Source organism: Coturnix japonica, chromosome 6, assembly GCF_001577835.2.
Source record: "Coturnix japonica isolate 7356 chromosome 6, Coturnix japonica 2.1, whole genome shotgun sequence".
Taxonomy (NCBI): domain Eukaryota; kingdom Metazoa; phylum Chordata; class Aves; order Galliformes; family Phasianidae; genus Coturnix; species Coturnix japonica.
The window spans coordinates 28964299-28986844 of record NC_029521.1 but is presented as its reverse complement, the minus strand read 5'-3'; the positions used below and the strand labels follow the sequence as shown (position 1 = coordinate 28986844).

The 22546-nt window shown below is 42.3% G+C and overlaps 1 protein-coding gene and 1 long non-coding RNA gene across 4 annotated transcripts in view; one reads left to right on the top strand and one right to left on the bottom strand.

Moving 5' to 3' along the window:
* The window catches only part of ADAM12 (ADAM metallopeptidase domain 12), a 151050-nt gene extending 128633 nt beyond the window's left edge, over positions 1 to 22417 (top strand). For both annotated transcript variants that reach the window (XM_015867592.2, XM_015867594.2), the window contains 11 exons: positions 875 to 964; positions 1498 to 1693; positions 8331 to 8439; positions 8547 to 8745; positions 10527 to 10604; positions 12573 to 12681; positions 15084 to 15219; positions 15873 to 15981; positions 16117 to 16299; positions 19732 to 19859; positions 21785 to 22417. In XM_015867592.2, coding sequence (XP_015723078.1) covers positions 875 to 964; positions 1498 to 1693; positions 8331 to 8439; positions 8547 to 8745; positions 10527 to 10604; positions 12573 to 12681; positions 15084 to 15219; positions 15873 to 15981; positions 16117 to 16299; positions 19732 to 19859; positions 21785 to 21848 — 1401 coding nt within the window. In that variant the 3' untranslated portion in view covers positions 21849 to 22417. The remainder of the gene's footprint in view (positions 1 to 874; positions 965 to 1497; positions 1694 to 8330; positions 8440 to 8546; positions 8746 to 10526; positions 10605 to 12572; positions 12682 to 15083; positions 15220 to 15872; positions 15982 to 16116; positions 16300 to 19731; positions 19860 to 21784) is intronic.
* LOC107316295 overlaps positions 1 to 22546 on the bottom strand; it is a 41974-nt gene that overhangs the window by 9499 nt on the left and 9929 nt on the right. The window contains exons 2-4 of one of the 2 annotated variants that reach the window (XR_004307745.1): positions 21135 to 21230; positions 12054 to 20121; positions 11294 to 11419 (exon numbers count right to left, since the gene is read on the bottom strand). This is a non-coding gene — a long non-coding RNA (uncharacterized LOC107316295). Of the gene's footprint in view, positions 1 to 10388; positions 11420 to 12053; positions 20122 to 21134; positions 21231 to 22546 lie in introns of those variants that run through there. The other variant, XR_001556265.2, reaches the window with a different exon arrangement.

The window sequence follows — 22546 nt, the reverse complement described above, 5'->3', positions numbered from 1 at the left end:
CTTCCAGCTGGAAAGCTTTGAAAAAGTCAAGAAAATACTTGAGCTGTGAACATCATTCTCACCCATTTATTTTCTCTTGCGTTCCTTGTATTGTTAGTGATCCCTTGTTAAGTCAAACCAACTTAACACAGCTGAAGAGCAATTTTATCTGCTGCTATTTTTGTTAGAGAGCTGAGATTCCAGCGCAACTGATGCAGCTCGTGAGTATCAGCTTGGAAAAGCAGCTCCATTATTTACTGAAACTTCTTATTAGGTTGTTCTGCTGACAATGAGGCCTGTAAAAGCCCATGTGCAACTGTCTAATCCAGAAGTGTGAAATTGGGATGTAACCATAATAATGGAATTCATATTTCTCTCCAAGCTCTGTTACTGGATTCCCCCAAGAGGAGATTACGTGGAGTGGTGTCATTGTCTTTCTTTGTGGCAGACATCAGCTTCCACACAAGACAAAAAATGTGCTGAGCAAATAGCTCAGCACAGAGAACTGCAGTGTTGATGCTCAGTGTTGGGATCCTCAGGCCCTGAAGGCAATGAATTCATTCCACTGGTTTCCTGGAAGTAAAATGCCATATTATTGGGCAGGGATTGGTAGCAGCATACTTGTGTTGTTTGTGATATTTGGGACTAGATCCATAGCTAGGATTAACCAGACTTCTTCAATGTCTTCTCTGGTTTTACTACAATTACTGCAGTTGTAGGATCTAAGGACAGACGAGGCTGCTTGAATCAGGTTCTTGAACTTCATGCATAATTCATGAATTCATGGCTAACTTTTCTTGGCAGGGCTATAGCACCTCTCAGAGATAAGCAGCCTCTCTTGATTTACAGCTCATTGCAACTGAAAGTTGTCTGCTTTCAATTTATCCCCATCCAGGAATGTACAAACCGGTGCTGCAATGCAACTACCTGCACTTTGAGGCCAGGAGCAGTGTGTGCACATGGACTGTGCTGCGAAGACTGCAAGGTGAGCTGATGGAAATGGTCACTGGTGTGGGAGAGGCAAAATGTCATAACCTTCTCAGCTGCAGACGAGTAAGCAAGGGTGCAGAACCAACAAATTATGCCATTAACCATTAAGACATTTACATTTCTTCTCAGCAGTTTGAAAAAACACATCAAACTCTTATAAGGGGCAGAGCAACAGACTTCTCTAAGGAGGCCTGTGCTACTTGTGGTTGCCTCTTTTTCATGAATTTCTATACGTCGGTGCTTTTCATGCTTACATGGGTGTTGGTCTCTGTGAGCTGGGCGTAGGGAGGTTCAGTGCTGCTGTATGAATGACAGAATGGCTTAGGTTGGAAGTGACCTTAAATATCTGTTCCAGTCTGGGGACCTCCAGGGATGGGGCAACACAGCTTCTTTGGGCAACCTGTCCAGTAATCTTTTCACCATCCACTGCAGTCAATTAATGCAGAGCCAATGGCTACAATGGGTTACACCACCGCACAGCTCCTATTGATTGACATGACAACAGCCAAGGTTTATTTTGTTTTGCAGTTAAAACCAGCGGGGATTTCTTGTAGAGAGTCGAGCAATTCCTGCGACCTGCCAGAGTTCTGCACCGGAGCCAGCCCTCACTGCCCAGCTAACGTCTACCTGCATGACGGGCACGCGTGCCATGGGGTGGATGGCTACTGCTACAACGGCATCTGCCAGACCCACGAGCAGCAGTGCATCACCCTCTGGGGCCAGGGTGAGTTTGAGCACCAGGAGTGCTGCTCATCAGGCAGACTTGAGGAAAAGTTGTGTGTGATTATGAATGGATTTGGGGGAATTTGATACAGAACCAATCTGTGCCTATTCTTCTCTGAAACAGAGAACTGAACAATGAGGGAATCAGTTTGTGATTCATTTTCCCCTTGATTTGCAGTCGTGTTCATTCTTTGCAGCAGGAGGTAGAGAGAGGCAGTAAGTAGGTTCATTCTGCAGCACCGGCACGTGTGGCCAGGTGAGATGAGGCAAATCATTCAGTGACTTTGACATGCCCTCGTCTCACCCCCTGAAGTGCTGAATGCCCCTGACACAGGTGGAAACCACATCCTTTGTCTGTAGGTGAGCTTCTACCTGTGCTCTGAATTGCTCCATCCGTAGAACATACGTGTCTGCTGACCTCCTAAAATAGAGTTCAGCTCTTAACATTAACACAGATTTCTTGTGGCACTGAGTGCACACTGTCTATTGGTGTCACCCTGTAAACCTACCCCCTCACTATTCTCTTAGCAGAGGATGCTTTGAAGCAGAAAGAGGTCTTATCTGCCATGGAATTTCACTCACTTTTTGCACATATCTAATTCAGCGAGCACTTGGATTATCCTGAGCAGGTAGCCAGGAAAGCTGCTCACTTTTCTTCCTCTGTCCTGACACCCCAGTATTAACTCTGCGCTTTGTTGCTGCCTTGCTGGGGACAAGTCACATCTTCAGCATCTCACTCAGCCTCTCTATCAGGTGGAAAACACTCCCTGAACTGCCAAAGAGTTCAGCTCTTTAGTGCTTGATTCTTTTAAAGTAGTGTTTTCTGTTCCTTTAACCTCCTTCAGTTCAGTATCTTGCTGCATTTTGCTCTATTTCAAAACTTAAGTGTCAGTCTAATTAATGACACACCGATATTTCCCTCAGTCAGAGCCCCCATCAGAAGCCCATGAAGGATTTATCTGTTATCTGTGTAAGAGCTCAGACAATTTGCAAACTTGTAAAAGCGCATTACAGCATCTCAGGAGATGATGCCATAGATAAGGAAAGCAGGAGAGGTACAAAGCACTCTTGTATCCACATGAGCATGCTAGCAAGAGTTCCAGCTTATAACTAAAACTGCCTACGTGGAGCAAACTGTGCATCTGATGTACTCCCCCAAATCCCACTCGTGTCACAGAGGTAATAAGAGCTGATACAGGCATGTACAGTTATAGCCTCCAGCCTGAGTCATGCTGGGATTTGTATTCCCCCGGATACGGAGACATTCTCTCTTGTATGAAGCAAAACCTCCTTGTGAACCAGTTTCCCATGCCATGGAAAGTTCCTCAGTTGGACTGTTAGTAATTTCAGCCGCTGAGAAAAATCCAGCTAAAGGTCAGAAGCTGAATTACTGCAGCTCTCTTGCCAGGTCTGTTTCCTAACAAAGCACGTCCTCCAGCACCCCTGGGCTCCCCCAGATCTTTCTTGTCTTCCTTCTCAATACTACTGAGCAGTCACTGCCGTGCCTGGAGCCTCAGCAGACATGGCTGTGGGGGGGTGTCCTTATGAGAAAAACAACTTTATTATGAGCAGAGCTCAAATGGTCACAACAGACTTCAACCGAATGCCTGAACCTTAACGAAAAGTCATACTTCTGACCTCAGTGGTGCAGGTATGAATTAGAAACCATGTCAGCAAACCTTCCAACTTGAAGCAAACTAGATTATACGTGAAAAAAACAAGGCCTGTGTTTGACTATCTGTGAATATCCCCACCCGCTCCCACTTCTGTTTAGCAGAAGCTGATAAAGAGTGAGAAAAGGGGAATATGGGAGATGAAACAGCAGTTGTGTGTTCTTAAAGGAAATTTTCATACCATAAGGAGAAAATGTTCATTCTGTTTTTCTTCTTCTCAGCTGGAAAAAGCCATGCAGGACAAAATTCAATAACTTTTCTTAAAACTATATTCAGCACATTGAATTCCTTATCGGTGCGTTCTCTTATTTATCTTTCTTTATTCATAGGCTTACAGATGCCCAATGATGCACATCAACCTTGATATTTTTTTAGCACCGAAGTAAGATAATGAGCTTTGTTAGAGCTCGCACGTTAGGTTGAGCAGCAGGGATCTGTTTCCAGGGTGGAGTACTTGCATTTCATCAGGTTTCTTTGTTACTTTCAGCAGATAATTTCAGTTCAAATGGAGGAAAACTTCTTGCTGTTCCCTATCTGCAACAGGCCAGAGAGCTCAGGGTACCCAGGATAGGCCCTGACCTTTCCTGTTTCCTGTTATATGTTGGCATTGCAATGATCTGACCCATTGGTAGCGGTGTAAGTGAGCAATATATCTACTAGAACGCATTTCTGTAATGTCTCGTAGTCCACTGGCATTTTCAAGGAGCAAACAGCAACGCAGATTAAGTTCTTTAAGAGAGAGAAATTATCGATTACCAAGAAGTAGGAGATTAGCAGTGTTAAACTCTTGGCATTTTCTCTTGGAGAAAGAAAAGAAAGGGTTTCTCCATGTGTTCTCCTGCTTTTCCCCACGAGGCAAAAAAAGCAATGATTTGGGGCAGCCAATGGCTGGCATCGACTTAATAATTAGAACATGCTTAAATTTGTTGTGCAGACATGGCCATTTGTTTAGGCAGAAACAAACTTAATTTTGTTGTCAATATTTGTAAGAAAGGCTTGTCAGTGATGCATTTTTTTCCAAGTACAGCCCTATAAGCAGAACAGATGGGTTCCCCATCCCACTTAACTGACCAACCTGTGGCTGTTTTTCTTTGCAAGAATGCAGATTTTCACTTAACGAGATCCAGATTTTACAGTGTTTTAGTATAACCAGTGAAATCAAACAGTTTGGATCATCATAGACTTATGGCAGTGCCTTTGCTTGCTTGTAGGGACGGGAAAGGGAATCATATTCTCAGGGAATAGTGAGAGCTCGCGTCCTCCTTAAATGCAAAAGCAACTGCTCAGCCCCATCTCACTCTTCACAGACTTAACAGCAGGGATCACCAAGATGAAGAGAAAGGCCGAGGGGAGCTTGAGGAAGTTTGCTTTGCGTCACTGGTGCAGTAAAACAGACTTAATGAGATATAGAATCCAGGTGCAAACCGCATGACACACAGAGCTGTGTTTTTACGCTTGTATTTATTTATACAGTTGGTCACGGTTCTTGTGAGTAACAAAGCTCCCATCTGAGTGAGGTTTTCTTTCCCTCCTCACCTATACACGCTGTATAATTTGTTTTTTAATAAGACATTGTTGGCACCTGAGTCTGCATCTCGGTTTCCACTTACAGCCTGGTAAATGGTGTTTCTCCACTCTTGCAATCAGCACCACAGGAGTTTTCTCTCTTCTTTTCTGGGAGATGATGTTGGCTCCTTGCGGCAGGTCTTGCACTGATCCAAAATGACAGAGCATTTCTGCGCCGCTTCCGAGAGAGCAGAACATCTCTGTTTATGAAATCTGATGGTGGAAGGAGTGCACTCATCAATACACACGTTTGGAGGGGAAAAAAAGTCTCTAGGATGACAGTTGAGGTGCCAAGCTCTGACCCGCTGCAGTTTCAAATGGCTGATTTAATTCCCTGAATAAGGCTTGGTGTACAAAGGCCAACAGAACCATCATTACCGTGCAGTGATACTGTAATTATCAGCTGCAAAGTGAAATAAACTCTGTTTATCAAGTTCAGTGCACTTAATATCCACTGGAAATCTTTCACAAACCATTTTGTCTTTGCCCATAGAGGCAGCGAAATAGAGAAAGACGGGACTTTCTGCTGCAGTTTATGTACTGCAATCATGATAAATGGGTTTCCTCCAGAAACACAACATTACAATTTTCTTCCTTAAGCATCCTCTGAAATTCTCCTTTTAACTCGGTAGCTCCATCTGTTCAGTTTCTTACAGTCTATGTTTTCATTTATAACTATGTCCAAATATTGTGAGAAACCAGTCAGGAAGAAGGAGCAGCCGCCTGAGTCCCAAGCTGCCATGTGTTTTGATTTGATAGAGATGAAATTGAATTGAAGCTAGACTTCTGTTTCCAGGCCCCAGCTGATCATTGGGTACCAGGTGTTTCATACCCAGACTGCTCTCAGCCTGGCAGGGGAGCGTTTCCTTGTGCTCCATGAAGCCCATTTCCTTGTCAAGTAATATTGGTTGGAGTTCAAGCTTGCTGGCTGAGCTCTGCAAGGATGCTGCAGATGTGTTGTTCCTGTGGGCTGTGTTCCATCACACGAATGTTTTGCCAGGTGAAAGAGAAGGCAAATACCTTAAAATCTCAATATTTCACCATTTTTAATAAGTATTTTATTGGTCTGTTACAGTCAAAAAGCAGGATTGTGAGTATGTGTTTCCCTTTTGAAAGCATGTGGCTCATCCCAGCCAGGTAAAAGGAGACCCATAGCACTTGTGGTAGATGAGTGGTTTACTCCTTTGGTGATGTGAGGTGGGTCTGAGGAGGTCAATCATTGCAGATGTTGGAGGGAAAAAAGCAATTTGTTTTACTCGGGCTTTCACTTACAGCACATTTTTCTTTCCTTCCTTCCCTTTGCATTCTGAAGCTGGCGTTGTGTATGCGCATGTTAATGTTCGCATCGTGCTGAATAGTTAATGTGCCTGCCCTGGAAAGATGAGGAGGCTTCTACATGCTGAAAATGTAAATTTCGCTGCTGCTTTTTGCACAGTGCCTTGTCTGGATGCTTTTGTTGATATATATTTTTTGGGGTATTGCTTGTGGTCTAATGAAAAGAAGTGAAAGAATCCTGTGCGAGTCCCTTTAACAGTTCCAGATTGGAGAAAAATTCAGAACTCAGCAAGCTTGATAATAATCTTCCGAGGAATTTCAGGCTCTTCTCCTTCTCTCCGGGGAAGCAGCAGCTCACATTCTGGTCCTTGTGTGCCCTCCTTTTGGGGTTTTCCAGTTTCAGTGTGTACAAATCTCAGACTGAAAAGAGGGTGCCATCTTAAGCCTCTCCACATGTTAATATTTTTGTCCGTAATAGCATTAGATTGCTGCTTGGCAGTATGGAGTATTAGTCAAGCTTCTGACTGTGAAATGCAGATAATTAATTGAGGCTTTAATCTCCAAGTTATTAGTGAAAAGAGCCGCACTAACTGGGAGTTTTACAACCATATTTGTATGTTCTTCAGGAATTGGACCCCCCCTTTTTTTTAAGCTTCCTGCAATGAGATCTTTAGGATGCTTTAAATGGATTCTATATTGCATCCTCAGTTTCAGGCACACACACCTGCCTCAAAATGCCTGAAAAATGGAACATTAATTCTGCCTCTGTTCAAGATTGGGGAGCACTGTGACAATGGTATTCTCTCAGCCCTTTAGGCTATCACAAGATTTGCAGCTAGTTCTTGTTTCAGTTTGGCTGATCTATCAAAAGTACCAAATGTATCCAGCAGATAAGTGTTAAGATTTTTAGCTAATATATGTACATCCTCACCACTTTGGTCTCCTCAGATGAAAATCTGTGCATTGAAGTAGATGGCAATTTTTGGCAATGAACCAGTTGTGAAATGAATTATTTCATGGATAGAAAATACGGGGTAGTCAAGGGCCCTCTAACGCATTAAAGAGCAGCAATTATTTGATGGAAACAAAAGCTACCGTTCATGTTAAAGGAATGGAATTCTAATGCAGGGACTAATTAAACACTGCACAGTCAAAGCATGAAGATAGATCCTTGATCCTTCACCTCTTAGACATTTCAGATACATGAACGGATGCTTCCCAGGAAGATGTCCCGTAGTTGGTGACAATGTGGGGGGAGGAAATAGGAAAAGTAAAAGATGGACAGGAGAATCTCTGCTTAAGAGATTAGAGCACGTTGTCTAATAGGCACCTTTTGACATCTGAAATGTAGGGATGAGTAATCTGTCTGCACAAACATTTCCAGTACTACTCCCATCAGGGAAGTTCCTTTGCTGCTTGGATATGTCTCTGTTACAAAGGGCTGCAATAGATAAGAACCAGATGCTGCCTGTCTTCCCAAATATATTCCCAAATTCCTTGTTCTACCACCATGGCAGGAAGGATCCTCCCTTCAGGTCAGTCTTTCCTCTCAGGCATGGATTCCTTCCTCCTCCCAACACATCAGCTCGAGCTGGCATGTCAAGCATCATGGTTTTATGGCCTTGCAGTCCACATAGCACTCTTGTTAGCAACTAGATTTGTTTTCTGATTTCTTGTTGTTCTGAACTGTGGTTAAAAAGGCTTTTCTTGACAACTATTTCCATTGGCCTCAGCTTCTGGGCCGTTGCTTGAATCACAAGGACTCCTGTAAAACAGAGGGAGTTCACTTCCCAGCTGGCCTGTGTCTTTCTTCACTAGGTTTGGCATTTGCTGAAAGTTTTTGTGTCCTAGGAGGATTCACTAGAGGGCCATCATCTAGAAACTCAGAAAGAGAATCAGTCCTGCACTGTCTGCTGCTCAGCACTGCCAAGAGAGACAAAGAGCCATGGAAAAGCCTCGTGTCCGGGCCCTTCCATTAGCATGCTGATCCAGCACAAGGGCTCTGCTGCTCTTCATCAGCATGCAGATCACATCCTTCCTTCCCCTAAAACGTCGGTGGAGCTCAAAGAAAATTATTAAAAACACCTCGTATGAGATGAAAGTTCTGATTAGGTTTTGTTTCAGGTGCCAAACCCGCTCCTGGGATCTGCTTTGAGAGAGTCAATTCTGCAGGTGATCCATATGGCAACTGTGGCAAAGACTCCAAGAGCAGCTTTGCCAAGTGTGAGCCCAGGTAAGGCCTCTCCTCACCAGCACAGGAACTGGTGTGATGGTGGTGGGAATGGGTTTGTGCCTTCTACAAATATGTAACTGGTGTTTGGTTTTGTCTTTTTCCTTCAGAGATGCTAAATGTGGCAAAATTCAGTGTCAAGGAGGTGCCAATCGACCCGTAATTGGTACCAATGCTGTTTCCATTGAAACCAATATCCCTCTTCAGGAAGGTGGCAAGATCCTGTGTCGTGGCACCCACGTGTACCTGGGGGATGACATGCCTGACCCTGGTCTCGTGCTGTCAGGAACCAAGTGTGAAGATGGAAAAGTAAGGACCTGAAATACGTTTGGACAAGGAGAACATCACTGCCCTCATGCCTCAAGTATTCTGTACTAAATTGATAGAGTTTTGCTTTGAGATTTCATTTTAATGTTTCTTTTTCACAAACAAATTGGTGGGCTCTTCTTTTTTCTTCCATTCTCATTGCATCAGATGATTACACTCTTTTTCTGGCTGCTCTTCTGGCTTACAGATTTACAGATGCATTGCAAGTTGCTTAAGTTTATAACTGATTTTCGTTAGGACAGCCCCAAGTATCTGTCCAGTTAAGTTAGAGTCCAGGAGCCATTGAAATGGAGAACATTTCTTCACCCCAAATGGCAAAGAGGAGAAAAAGTGCTTTGATAATCTGTGGTAGATTCAAACAAGCCATTGAGTTTCTGACTGCTTCTGAATAACGTTGGAGCACCACGCTGCTTCAAGTGCACATCCCTCCTGCAACTCCAGTTCTGTTGCAGGAAAACAACCCTTACACAACATTTCTAAGCCAGTCTGTTACAGATCTTATTTTCAAAGAGAATTCAGTGCTGGGAAAGCACCCCATTCTGTTTTACTAATGAGTATTTAATCTTTCTAATCTATCTAATCATACACATACACACCATAGAATGCACAGGCTAATACTTAGGAAATTGTATGTTTTACTCTGAGGACATTAGTGCATTTGTATTATGGATTAAGAATGTGAATTTAAATATTCTTGAGTTTTCTAAGCTGAAGATGCACCATTTGCAATGCAGCCATTTTTATGTGATCAGAATTCTGTGTGCTGCTGCTCTCTGAATACTTGAATGGTGAATGCTGCTGTAATCAGCCCATATTCTCTCCATGCCTTCATGTTGATGCCAATTCACTCTAATTTCTTTTCCACTTTTTCCTTCTCCCCAGGGGATGAGTGCCCTGATTAAGCATCCCTGTCGTCTCCCTCAACACTTTTTCCCTGCTTAATGCTAATTATTGTGACTGACTTTTAGTACTACTGAACTGAGCTGCAGTTAAAGAGGAACAGAACTGTGAAGTGATTTTTGTTTTATTTTGTTTTAATTCTTTTTTACTCTCAGTCGATATAGGATAGTAGCAGTCATTCCAGTCCTAATTTCTTCTTTGTTTATGGTTTGAAGTAGGATAACTTCTCATTACTGACATCCTCATCAGTCATCTGACTGCTTTGGTGATGCTAATCTTGCTTTGCCCTAGTTTTCATCCGTATTGACAGAGTAACATTTTCCAGATTGGAAAGCAAAAAAATTGTGTATCTGAGTACTTCACAAACGCTATTTGTTTACTTCTGTTTCCTAGAAGGTTGTTATTATGCTTCGTGTATGGCTGTTTGACACCAGTTTGTTTAGTTGGCTAAGAAAGGCTTTCAGAGAAGAAAATACCTAAGGCTGATGTCCTTATCTTTTCCTCTATGGAATGCTGTCAGCACAGCATGTGTGTTGGGAAACCTTTGTAAATGCTAAAGCAGCCATTGGCAGATGAACAGATACACAGAGCTGGAGAGGGATGCAGTGCACAGTTTAGGTCAGATATTAGGAACAACATCTCAGAAGGAGTGTGGCGATGCAGTGGCACAGCTGCCCAGGGACTAGTGGGGTCACCATCTCTGAAGGTGTTCCAGAATAGAACAGGGATGTGGGCAGCGGGCATAGTAGGGTGGGCTGGGGTTGGGTTTGAGGATCCCTAGTGGTCTTTTCCAACCTTAAGGTTTCTTTGATGACCACCAGCAGTTCTGCTCCTTGTAAAATTCCTCTTTTCTTACTTTGCAGATTTGCCTTAATCGCCGGTGCCAGAATACAAGTGTTTTTGGTGTGCATAAGTGTGCAACAAAGTGCCATGGACGTGGAGTAAGCATTATAAGAACCCTCCCCCCTCTTTTATTTTTGTGTCGGTGAACACTGGATGAGAAATGATTTTATGTAATGCCTTTGAGATCTATGATTCTTTGTAATTATAGGCTAGAATCATAAAGTCCTTAGAGTCGGAAGGGACCTTTAAAGGTCATCTAGTCCAGCTCCCCTGCAATGAACAGGGACACCCACAGTTAGACCAGGATGCCCAGGCCTGATCCAGCCTTGCCTTGAAAGTCTCCAGGAAATAATAATACATCAGTCAAAGTCATTGCAGTTCTTTTTTCTTATGTATTTCAATTTTCAGTGTCCCTCATATAAACTAATAGAAGTGAAATTATTTTTATTTAACAAAGGGCTATTTATCAGTTAGTAATTATCTTGCTCTTAATTAACAGTCTGTGATAAAAAAAAAAAAAAAAGGAATTTTGTCATCTTCAAAGAAATTTTGCCTAACCTTCCTTCATGAAGAGTTTCCATTAACATTTCAAAAAGGACAGCATCTATGTGGGCCCAGCAAAGCTAAAATATGCATTTGAATTAAGATATTTGAAAGAAACTATTTCCAAAAGTACTGAAGTAAAAACATACTGATGAGTTGAATGGTGTGGTGAGAGAGGGTGAAAAATCAACTCGTAAGAGCAAAGTCTTCTGAAAGCTGCAGTATTGATGGTGCTGCATCTTACCATTATGCTGGGGTAACCATCAGCTTAGGGGGAGGCATCTTTATGCCTGCATGATGGAGAGCCTACAGGGACTCACAAGTAGCCAGGGAGGACCTTGTGGAACTGTGGAGGGGAACTCCCGTAGATCTGTAATTTAAAAAAGAAAATACTTAACAAATGATATTTTCAACCATCTTGATGTTTTTGAAAAGTAAATCATTTCTGTTTGCAGTTCGCATGACCATAGCAAAGCTAAGCTATGTGAATGATGGTTTAATACTCTGCAGACGCAGCCAGTATGGTCTTTCTGACAGCCTGCCAGCTGACCTTGCCAGAAAATGCATATCCGTGAGCTCCCATGAACTAAGTGGTGTCTTATAAATCTGTCTGTTGTGTTTTCCCCGTGGTGGTAGCAGATCATAAGGGCCATAAAGAAAGAAGGGGACAGGCCCCGTAGCAGGGTCTGTTGTGACAGGACAAGGAGAAATGGTTTCAAACTAAAGAAGGGGAGAATTAGATTGGATATAAGGAAGAGGTTTTGTACTGTAATGATGGCGAGGCACAGGCTGCTCAGAGAGGTGGAGGTGCCCCATCCCTGCAGACACCCAAGGTCAGGGGATGGGCTCTGAGCACATGATGGAGCTGTGGGTTCCCCCATTAATTGCAGGCCTTTAGAAGTCCCTTCCAACTCCAATCATTCTGTAATTCTATATGTCTGTATAGGTCATGGAAATGTGATACCAAAGGGAGGGTTTCCTCTGCCCTGCATTGGGTTTCATACCTTCTTCCAGCAACTGTTGCATCTCAGAGCTGGGGTCTGAGCAGCAGAGAAATCAGTGTGTGGTCTGACATGAGACCTTGATGGATAGAAGGGATCAGGTTGAGCTGACAAAGCTTTATGGTGTTAAGAACACGGAGCAGCTCCTCTTCCTGTGAAGGCAGAAGGAACAGAAGTTAGAAAACAGATAATGTTGCTGCTGGAGGCAAAGAGAGAATAAGATTTAAGAGGTGTCTGATTATCCTTATTGTGGTTATTGAAGTTGTCAGCTGATGCGACTCAAACTATTACCTGCTACATAAATAATAACGCTGGGTTTTTTCCTCCCCCTTGTATTTGGAGTCGCTTTGTGCCATCCTAGTTGTGACAAGGAGCAAAATACCAGTACATCCCTTTTGTGTCATGAGCTTTATTTCGCTCAGATGTGTCAGCAGCTGATTAAGAGGCACTGTTGGCCAGTGCTGTTCCCAGTTATACAGCAGAATCCTTTTCATGTTAGGCCGTCTGTCTTTTCTTTTGAAGGTTTGCAACAACAAAAAGAACTGTCACTGTGAGGCTGACTGGGCCCCCCCATACTGCGACAAGCCGGGCTTTGGTGGCAGCGTGGACAGTGGGCCCATCAGGCAAGCAGGTGGGTAATAATTCACGCTTTACCTCTTGCTTTCAAGATAAAGAATGAAAATGCAAAATGTCACCTTGTGAGCAGTGAGCGATGGGAAGTCAGGAAAACAGCTTTTTCTAAGTGCATTGGTAGCAACTTGCAAATCTGGTGAAGCAAAGCCAAAGGCAGCTGAGTGCGTCACTCCTCTTGCTTAACTAAAGGCACGGTATCGTGGTGAGTCTTATCTTTTCTTTTTTCAAGATGTATGATCAAGTTGAGTTAGATCATAGAATCACAGAATGGCCTGGGTTGCAAAGGCCCACAGTGCTCGTCCAGTTCCAACCCCCTGCTATGTGCAGGGTCACCAGCCACCAGACCAGGCTGCCAAGAGCCACATCCAGCCTTCCCAAAATGACCAGGACATGGCACTGGCCTAAGCCGAGAGCAGGGAGCTGGCTCCCGTGCATGGGCCCTGTTGTCGTGGTTGGGGAACTGTTGTGCCCTGGGTTCACCCACAGCTGTGCCGTGCTTTGGTACATTCCCCTGAAGGCATCAGGATGGAACAGCCTGACTGCATGCACTGCTGTGGTTTGTGCCTACAGACAGCTGCAGACCGCAAAGATGAGACATGCAACATTTCTGTGCATGGAAGAATCAGAACTATACCCGATACTGTGCTTCTAGAAGGATTTCATTATTGTTTCTATATTTCTGCACTGTGGAACAAAGATGATTTGTGATTGTATCGGACTTTAACTACATTTTGTAGAAGGCTTCTGCAGGTTAAGCAGAAATTCCCTTCCCATATGATAGCAATAGGACAAGTGATTGTTCTGTAATTTGTATTTCAGCTTCCCCTTGTTCAGTCTGCAGAACATTGGCATCAGTATCTCCCTCCATCTCTGGCCGGCCTCGGAAGGAATTATTTCTACACGTAGTGCAGTTTTATAGGATTTGATAATCATCACTCGCCAATTTTTCTCCACAGTACTGTAACTTTAGTGACTTCCATAGAGATATTTCTGATTTATGTCTGAGCAAGTGACAGGGCCAGCAGCCTGCTCACATATCCATATATAACCTCAGACTTGCTGGAAAGTGATCTGCCCATTTTCACATGAATATATGCCGTCCAAAACCAAAATGGATTGTATTCTCTCCACGCCAGATCCTGCACTGAATTGCAATGTTGGATTTATGACATCACTGTCATTTCCATGACAAAGCAGCACATTGTGATTCCTCTGCTGAAAGGTATTTCTTTTAATACCTACCAGCTGGTAAGATAGCAAAGGAGCGGTGCTCAGGCACTGAACAAGTGTGACTACCCATGTGTTAGATGTTCTTCTGCTCAGATTTGCTCTAAAGCATTATATTCCCTTTTCAGCTTATCTTGTATCAAAGCATCTAGGGAGCTACAAATACATTATAATAACGTGCTGCATAGGCAATGCTAACTGAAGACAAATACAGGTTATCTTTTAGTTTGTGTTTTAGAAGGCAATGCTTCAATTTAACAGAAAGCTGTTTTCACAGCGTGGTATTTTAACCATTTTTCTCTAAAGACAGCACTGCATTTAATAATACAGGAATAAACTAATACGGAAATTGCTAGAGGACCTAATTCTCTACCCCTTGACATTTGGATTTCAATATGAGCTCCTGACAGGGTGGTTGGGATGATCTGAGTAGTTTGCACATCTCCAAATCAAATTACTAAAGAATTAGCTCAATAAAATGCATTTATCTTCGTCAAATGCAGCACGTGGTCTCATTAGCATTTAGTAGTAACTGATTTCTCCCAGCTGACTCGGAGTAAACCCAGGTGTTTGACTGAGTATTTTTCTTATTGAGAAGCCTTAAATATTGAATTGCTAAGTAGAGAAGCTAATTAATTTAAATTGCATAATCTAAATGTAATAATTTTATCCATCTTCTAGAAATAGTGGGGGATGCGTTGCTCTGCAGCACTTCACACCCATCAGGTCCCACATTGTTGCTGACCGCGTTTCCTTGCCCTGGTGCAGGGTGAGCGCCAGCTGGCCGAAATTCCACCAGGATAAGGCTGAGACAGTGATGACTGGTTACCAGAGCAAAGTTTAAAGATGCATCTCTTGCTGTGGGAGGGTGCACTTTTAGGTCAGCAGTCCTGCAGAACCATAACATCCCCTCCTCCAGACGACGATCATATCACACATCCATCAGTATCAGAGCTGCTGTTTACCTCTTCCTAAAAACAAGGCTTGCTTCCAGCTGGAAGTCATCCAGCCAGGGTCTGCATCTCTTCTAAGCCTCACTTAGGTCCCAGCAATGCACTTCACAGCTTAAAGCAAGCTGGAACAGCAGTCACCAGGGCTGGGCCGCAGCAGTACAGGGTACATTTCAATACAGATGGCTCTTGGTAGAAGTTAACTGGCTGTGTTTTGTTGCAGATAATAAGAGTTTAACTGTAGGAGTGTTGATCACCATTCTGTGCCTTACCTTTGCTGGGTCAGTCATGTATCTGAAAAGGAAGACTCTCATGAGACTGCTGTTTACAAGTAAGAAGACGACAATAGAGAAATTAAGGTATGATTGGTTTCTGTAATTATGCTCCCTGTTATTATTATCTTTAAAAATAGGAGTAGCAAATAACTGTGAGCACAGCAAATCTCATCTCAGTGTTCATCTGAGAATGGTCTGTCTGTGCTTTACGCAGATCCAGCCTTAAAAACATTCACCCAGTGTCATCAGCAGTGCTTTTCTGATTCAGTTAAACGTCACCGATTGTTGTTAATAATCTGGGGTTTGGTTTGACTGCGCACCTCTTTTTTGTGACAAAAATATTTGGAACTGAAGGAAGTCTTACCTAGATTTATTTCCATTTGCATCAAACACTTTCATTACATCGCATGGCCTTTTATCTACGCTCAGTCAAGTGAGCCAATACTTTCATATTTGAGGTCATTACTGTTTAAATGCTAGATTCATTAGAAGAGTCTCTTGGGCATTACAAAGCTGCATTGCCACAGATTGCAGAAGCTAATTTAACAGACTACTGGTTTCCAAAAAATCAATATTTATTTTTATTCTTGCAGGAGCGCTAGAGTATCTTTACTTTCCTTGTTTACTGTAAAAAGTCAGCCAGTCCTTGTGAAATCTCATTCTGAAAAGAGATTGCTGTTTAATAGAACACCACGAAGCAGACTGTTGTGTTCAATACATATACGCTCGTATTGCAGGTCTGTGAGCCCAGCGAGATCTTCTAGATCATCTAAGCCCAATCACGTTCGTACCGCATCTCTCAGTAAAAACCTCGTCATGAAGCCACAAAATACAAACATGCAAAAAGTAAGTCATCTTTAAGTAAGCACTTAAATGAGATTCATAACTTCTAAGTAACATATGTCATAAATAGCACAGATTTTTAGAGCTGTAATTCTTGTATCAGCTCCCAGTGTTTACAACTGTTGGTTGTTTCTGCAGAGAGACGGCCCAAGGCGTCCACTGCCCTATCAGATTGTTGACATCAGTGACCCAGTGAAGACACACCATGTGCCACAGCCAAAGACCCCACAGCGTGTCCTGCCGCCCCTTCCCCAGCCACCCTGCCACCAAGCTGGGCCTGAAAGGCCCCTTCCTGCCAACCCCACGCTCAGGCTGTCCCAGGTAACCACAGATTTCCTTTGAGTGTGTGAATATTCACATATAATGAATAGGAATGAAGTAGTTCTCTCATCTTTCCCATTTGCCTTTAACCATAGTCTTTTCTTTGTACTTTTTGCAGTGTAGGAATAGGGTGTAGATAATAATAATGCCTTTAGATCCCATTGTACTTAGGAGGGCAATATTGGTTTCTGCCAATGGAGGCACCAATCCCAACGTTCCACCACTGAGAAGACACAGCAATACAGACAAGTTCTGTGTCACAGCCAGACTTGTCCTGCCTAACCAGGAGGGGAAGCTATACGGACTGTTAGGAAGGTGACAGAAGTAATAATATAGTTGCAGAAGTCAAATGACAAATTCCTTGCACAGGAACAAAACATATATATTAGCTTGCAGTTCAGTTCTTCTAAAGGGCATGGGATTTGTTGGGTTATTACAGAGCACAGATCTCAAAAGAAAGACTTCTGATTGTCCACACTTATTCTATGTAGACCTACCTTTCTTTCCAAAGTTTCAGGAGAGTTGGTTTGTAATAAGATGCATCTCAAGGCAGTGTTCAGGGTAGATGGAGTTGTCTGTGCAGCTGTCTATATCACATTGCCCTTTCCTTGTCTTTAACTTCTCTCTTTTGGTCACATTTGTAGCATGTCTGTTTCTTAGGAAAGGAATCAGGCATTATAGAGCTAGAAAGAGTGTAGAAGGTTTTAATTTAATTTGCATGTCTGAACATTGAATCACTTGTGTTCAATCAACTTTTAAAAGTAGAGACAGTTTATTAATTTTTTCAAAGTATTCAAGCTTTTCTTCTTCCTTTTTCCACCCTGCTAGTCATTCATTTATTTTATAATATTGATTATTTCAAAAATGGGGTTTATGGGAGATCTGGACTGGTACTGGTTGGTGTTGTTTGTGTCTTTAGCTCTGACAGTTTTGCTTTTTGCTTCCTTGCATTTCTTAGAATACTGCATATTTCACATTGGTTAAAATTGGTATTCTAAGTACAAATGCTTTTCAATTCCTTAATCAAATGGTTTGCTAATAAGAACACCTCATCTAGCACTGTAGAAGCCAGCCCTCGCTAGCAGAGGACAGATAGAGAAAGGGCTTTCCAGGGAACAGGAACTGGTTCTCATTGTGACAGGACATCTGCCCCAGCCAGCCACAGCAAATGCAGTCACTAAATTCCTCTCCCTATGTACATGCCCACTCCTACACATCCCACAAAGCAGAATACCAAAGTCTGACAGAGCCGAAGCTGCAAAAGCAGCTTTTCAGCTTAGCAGCTGAAATTAATTGCAACTCCATCAAGCAAAATAACAATGTTTTCAATTTTCAGTTGCTGTATGAAACAGAAGCATGACAAACATGGAATCAACTCAAGGCAACTTTAGAGAACGAGCAGGAGTACATTCTTTCAAAAATTATAATTCAAGATTGTCAGAAATAACTGCTTTTTATACTCTGGGGATACAGAAATGACTGCATGGGAAGAAAACATTTTCTTCCCAAGTTAGTTATTTACCCCCTCAAAGTTTAGAGGATGTAAATTAGCTTTAGAATAGTTTGGGTCTAATTTATGTAGATGCTATCAGAAGTATTGTATTGCATCTGAACCGATTGCTTGGAACCATATCCAGCAGGGCAAGAGGAAATACTTTAAAAATCATTGCTACACCATTTATATCGATCATCCAGGTGCCTGGTGTTGCAATGCACCGCTGAAGAAGAGTACCCCAAACCATTCAGTGTTTCTGTTGCTTATATCAGCCTTCTTCAGCTTCTCTCCTCTGAGAGCTGTGTTTGCACACAAGCTCCTTTCCTGCTGCCTCTGGCTGAGAGCAGTGGGTAGATAAGGTACAATGTACAAGGTGAGCTGTAAGACGAGTCTCTTCCCTTCTAGTGGCCATCGAGAAAGCAATGAATTGTTTACTTCTAAGTAAAAATCCCTTTAAGATTTAATTAAAATAGTTTTAATAATAAACAAACGAAGCAGGAAATGAACAGTTGCCAAGTTTAATATTTAACAATATTTAATATTTAACTAAACTAATAAACAGCTGCTTCTTTCAGGTGCTTTCACAACACAAGCATACTTAATTGAGGGGCCAGGTTCACAGTCAGTATTAATCTCCTAGCCCCATTTGGTCGGTCAGGAATGAAATCAGGTGTTCAGCTAAGAGAACCCAAAGAATACACTTGGGTAAGGCACTCAGGGTTACCTTTGTGTTCAGCCATGGAAGATGCTCACTCCATGGCCAAGTCCAGACAATGAGATGTCCAAACTCAGCAGACATGGGTTAGCCATTCCAGCCAGCTTTCTTCCAAAGAAATGGTTGAAAAAAACACCCAACATGGCACTGAGGGGTCTGGTTTAGTGGGTATGGCAGTGATGGGTCAGTGGTTGGAATAGATGATCTTCATGATCTTCTCCAACCTTAAGATCATAGAGTCTTGTTAGTCCTTGGTTGTTCTGTGCTGCTCAGAAAGTTTCATTCCCCGCTTTCTTTTGGTTTAATTTATTCTTAGAATGCCTACTGATAGTCACCCTGTGTTCCCTTTCTGAAGGAGTAAAACACAAAGTAAGAAAACAAAGGGATGTTCAAAACAAATGGTGAAAAGTGGTGTTTTATTCATGAGTAATTCATGCCTCTAAGGATCTGTTTTGATTACATTTTTCAAGGGATCTTTAAATTATGCCTGTAAGCTTTTGTTTCTTCCTGGTCGACCAGTTACAGCAAACTAACAGTGAATAGTACCATTACCCTGTGCATTGTTCTTAGAGAAAGCGTGGTGAGATCCATAGCAGCTGGATCTGGAGATTTGGGGTACGTTGGAGAGTCTTTGTGTGACCTGAACAAGTCAGTTAATCTATCCCAGTTCTTCTTAATGAAGACCACAAGTAGACACCCTGCCCTGTTTGCATGGCTTCAGGGACCACACAGAAGAGACATGAGCTCATGTCTGTCAGCACATGACTTCTGTTCCCTATTAATGAATCATGTAATTCCACTGAATGGAAAGAAAGCACAGCAGCATCTCTAAACAACAACAACGAAAGAATCACAGATGTCCCCAGTTCAAACTGGAATTGAGCAGTTTGCATCCATGCTCATCTAAATCTGTATTTTAATGTCACTGCTAGTCCCGCTGCTCTTCCCTATATCTTCTTGTATGTATTCAGTCTACGTTGTTCTTCCTTTGCCACCAAATAATCTGAAATTCCAATCTTGATGCACACAGCATCTCTAATATAAATAATAAAAACCCCAAATCCCTAAAATAGAAAGATTTCTATGCCTCCTTATTAGAAATACGTTACAATACGCTCACCTAAATGTGTCTACAACTATGCTGAACTTAACCACTGAGCTAGAGCAAGGATATGATATATCTGTAACACCAGCTTTAATATAAGTTTCTGTTTTATTATAGGAAAACCACAAGCCAAGCCCTCCTCGGAAGCCTCTACCAGCAGATCCCCTGAACAAAGCTCGTTATAACAGCATGTGCACTCCAGGGCTTGGACTCACAAAAGCGCCGCCTCACGTTGCTCCTGCAAGGTTGGTTCTTCTCCTCCGCACGGCTTGACTTGTAGCACAGCACTGACAGGTCTGAAATATCTTAGAGCAGATCCTCCATGCTCTGAGGAGCTGTAGCTGTTGCCGAGTGGTACACACAAAACATCTGTTTGCTCATAGGAAAGCCAGGGATTAGTCTGATTTCCACCCGGAGTATATTGGCACAGTTGCATTGACTTCTGCAGGACTGAGAGCATTTATGATACATATAGAGGCCTGACTGACCATTTTCTTCTTTCTATTCCTTGTAAGAGAAAGCAGTCAGTAAGTTCAGTTTCTAGAAGAAATAACCTCTTGCAGAGAAGTCCTGTTGAGCCATCCCACCTACAGAATTAGGCTGAGAACTCAACATTGCTCTTAAAGTCAGACACCAATAAAAGCAGTTTTCTGCTTGCACATTTTACAGCAGAACATTATATCATCCAAAAATAGTATCCCAAATATTCACCAAAAGATTTGTATGCATGCAAAACCTGGCATTTAAAAATAATAAAAATCAATCTAGAAGTGAAATGATTATCCCTACCAGAGCTGCAGAGGGAAAAAAGTATAATCAAGATTTAAAGGCTCAACAATGCATGCAAGTTTGCAAGTTCTGTATATGGATTATTTCACTAAATCAAATATATTTTACAGGCAGGCACTGCTTGTAAAGAGATTTTGTTGTTCTTTTATATTTCACAGCTATCAGAAGGCAATCCATTCCATAATGGTAATGAAGTGTAGTATCACTCAACATGAAAGGATGAGCAATGCAGGAGGTTCCATTATACAGGAAAAAGCATATTGGTATATTTACAAATATCTAAGTATACATGTAAATACAAGGACACATAGACAGTAGTCAGCAGCACAGGAAGCTCTCACAATCCCACTGTATTTCTCCTACAGCATGCTTTCCTATTCCCAACTATCCAAAGTTACCATACAGAATAACCATACACAATACCATGTGCCACGGTATTGCTCTATGAGGAAGACAGAATTACCACATTATCTGAGCATTATCTAGTTAACACCTTTACAGTTTTTCCTCCAACTGGAGATTATTTACCACCTTCTAACAGAGTATTTCATAAGTATCTTCATTTTCTCCATCTCTCAAAATCATTATCTAGTCTTGGATGGCTTCCCCTTACAGCTTGTATACAACTCTCTCTGTACCCAGAATTTCTGACTTTACTGATATTAACTGTTGTTCATACAGCAATTCCAATTGCTTTTGGACAAAAATAAAAGTAATTGTTACTTCCTTACCCCAAATTTCCTACAAATACTTGTAGCTGGACTGGATGATCTCCAGAAGTTCCTCCCAACCCCTACAATTCTGTGACTCCTGTGGGATTCAGTGATCTGTAAGGAAGATAAAAGTATTATTTTAAGCCTCTACTGAGGCATTTAACACTGATCAGAAAAGAGAGTCAAGTTAGTTTTCTAATACATATAGCAAAAAGACTTAGAGTGTGTGCTTTGATTAAGCTCCTGGCTGTGTCTTCCAGTAGGGTAACCTGGAAGTAACAACACCTCCATCTGAGTTCTTCCATTGTTTCACACCAACTGCTACTCTGTGAAGTAGCATTTTTGAAGGGGCACAAAATTGATGAGCACCCAAAGAAATGAAGGACAATACCTGAAACACTGAACCTGGCCAGGCAGCATTTAACACCTGTGCTCTGAGGAGGAGGGTGCTGTGCCACTTCTGTATCGTGATGGCATGTGTGCGTCTGTAGGCTATGTGTGGTGGTACATAGGGTGACTGTCTCAGCAGTGCAGCCTCACAGTATTGCCCAAAATCAGCTTGGATATCTCTCACCATGAGGTGCTGCCATTGTCATGACTCAAGCACGGCGCTGGCACCGAGACCTAACAAAAGGTTGAATAACAATTTGCTGTTCTCTTCCCCACAGACCAGCTCCCAAGCATCCACCGCCGGTACCCAGGTCCAGCAATGCTGCTGCTGATGTGAAATGATGAGGAAATCGGACAGCTTTATTATAAAAAGTGAAGACAGAAGTTTGCACTATCTTTCAACTCCAGCTGGAGTTCATTTTTATGACAATACTTAGACTTTTTAATGTTTAAAACAGCATTATTTTTTAAGAGTTTTGAGCTACTGCCTTTTGGTGCTGTGCTGTGCTATGGTGCTCTGTATACTTGCTCAGGTACTTGTAAATTATTAATTTATGTTGAATATTTATTACAGTGCAGTGCACTGTAGTAGATATTTTTACCATAGCTGAGTTTTCCTAAAAAGGAAGCCTTTTTTTGTAATATTTCAGTGAACTTGAATAATTCTGCTCTATCGGTCCAATAGAGGGTGTTTAGTTTCCATCTATAAGGAATGCCGATACTCATGGATAAATCAAACACGTGGAAAATTCAATCTCAGTAGGTCATAGCAAACTCTTGACTACACGTGTCAGGGGAAAGCAGCTGGAACATGGTGAAACGCCTGATATCTGCACCCAGCGGTACTCACCAAAGTGTCTCTCAGCGTTAGCAGTTGTACTGTAATCTCATTTTTCATGTTACTGTTTGAAATCACACAGAATCACAGAATCACAGAATCACAGAATTACCCGGGTTGGAAGGGACCTCAAGGATCATGTAGTTCCAACCCCCCTGCCTAGCAGGGCCACCAAACATACACATTTACTAGATCAGGTTGC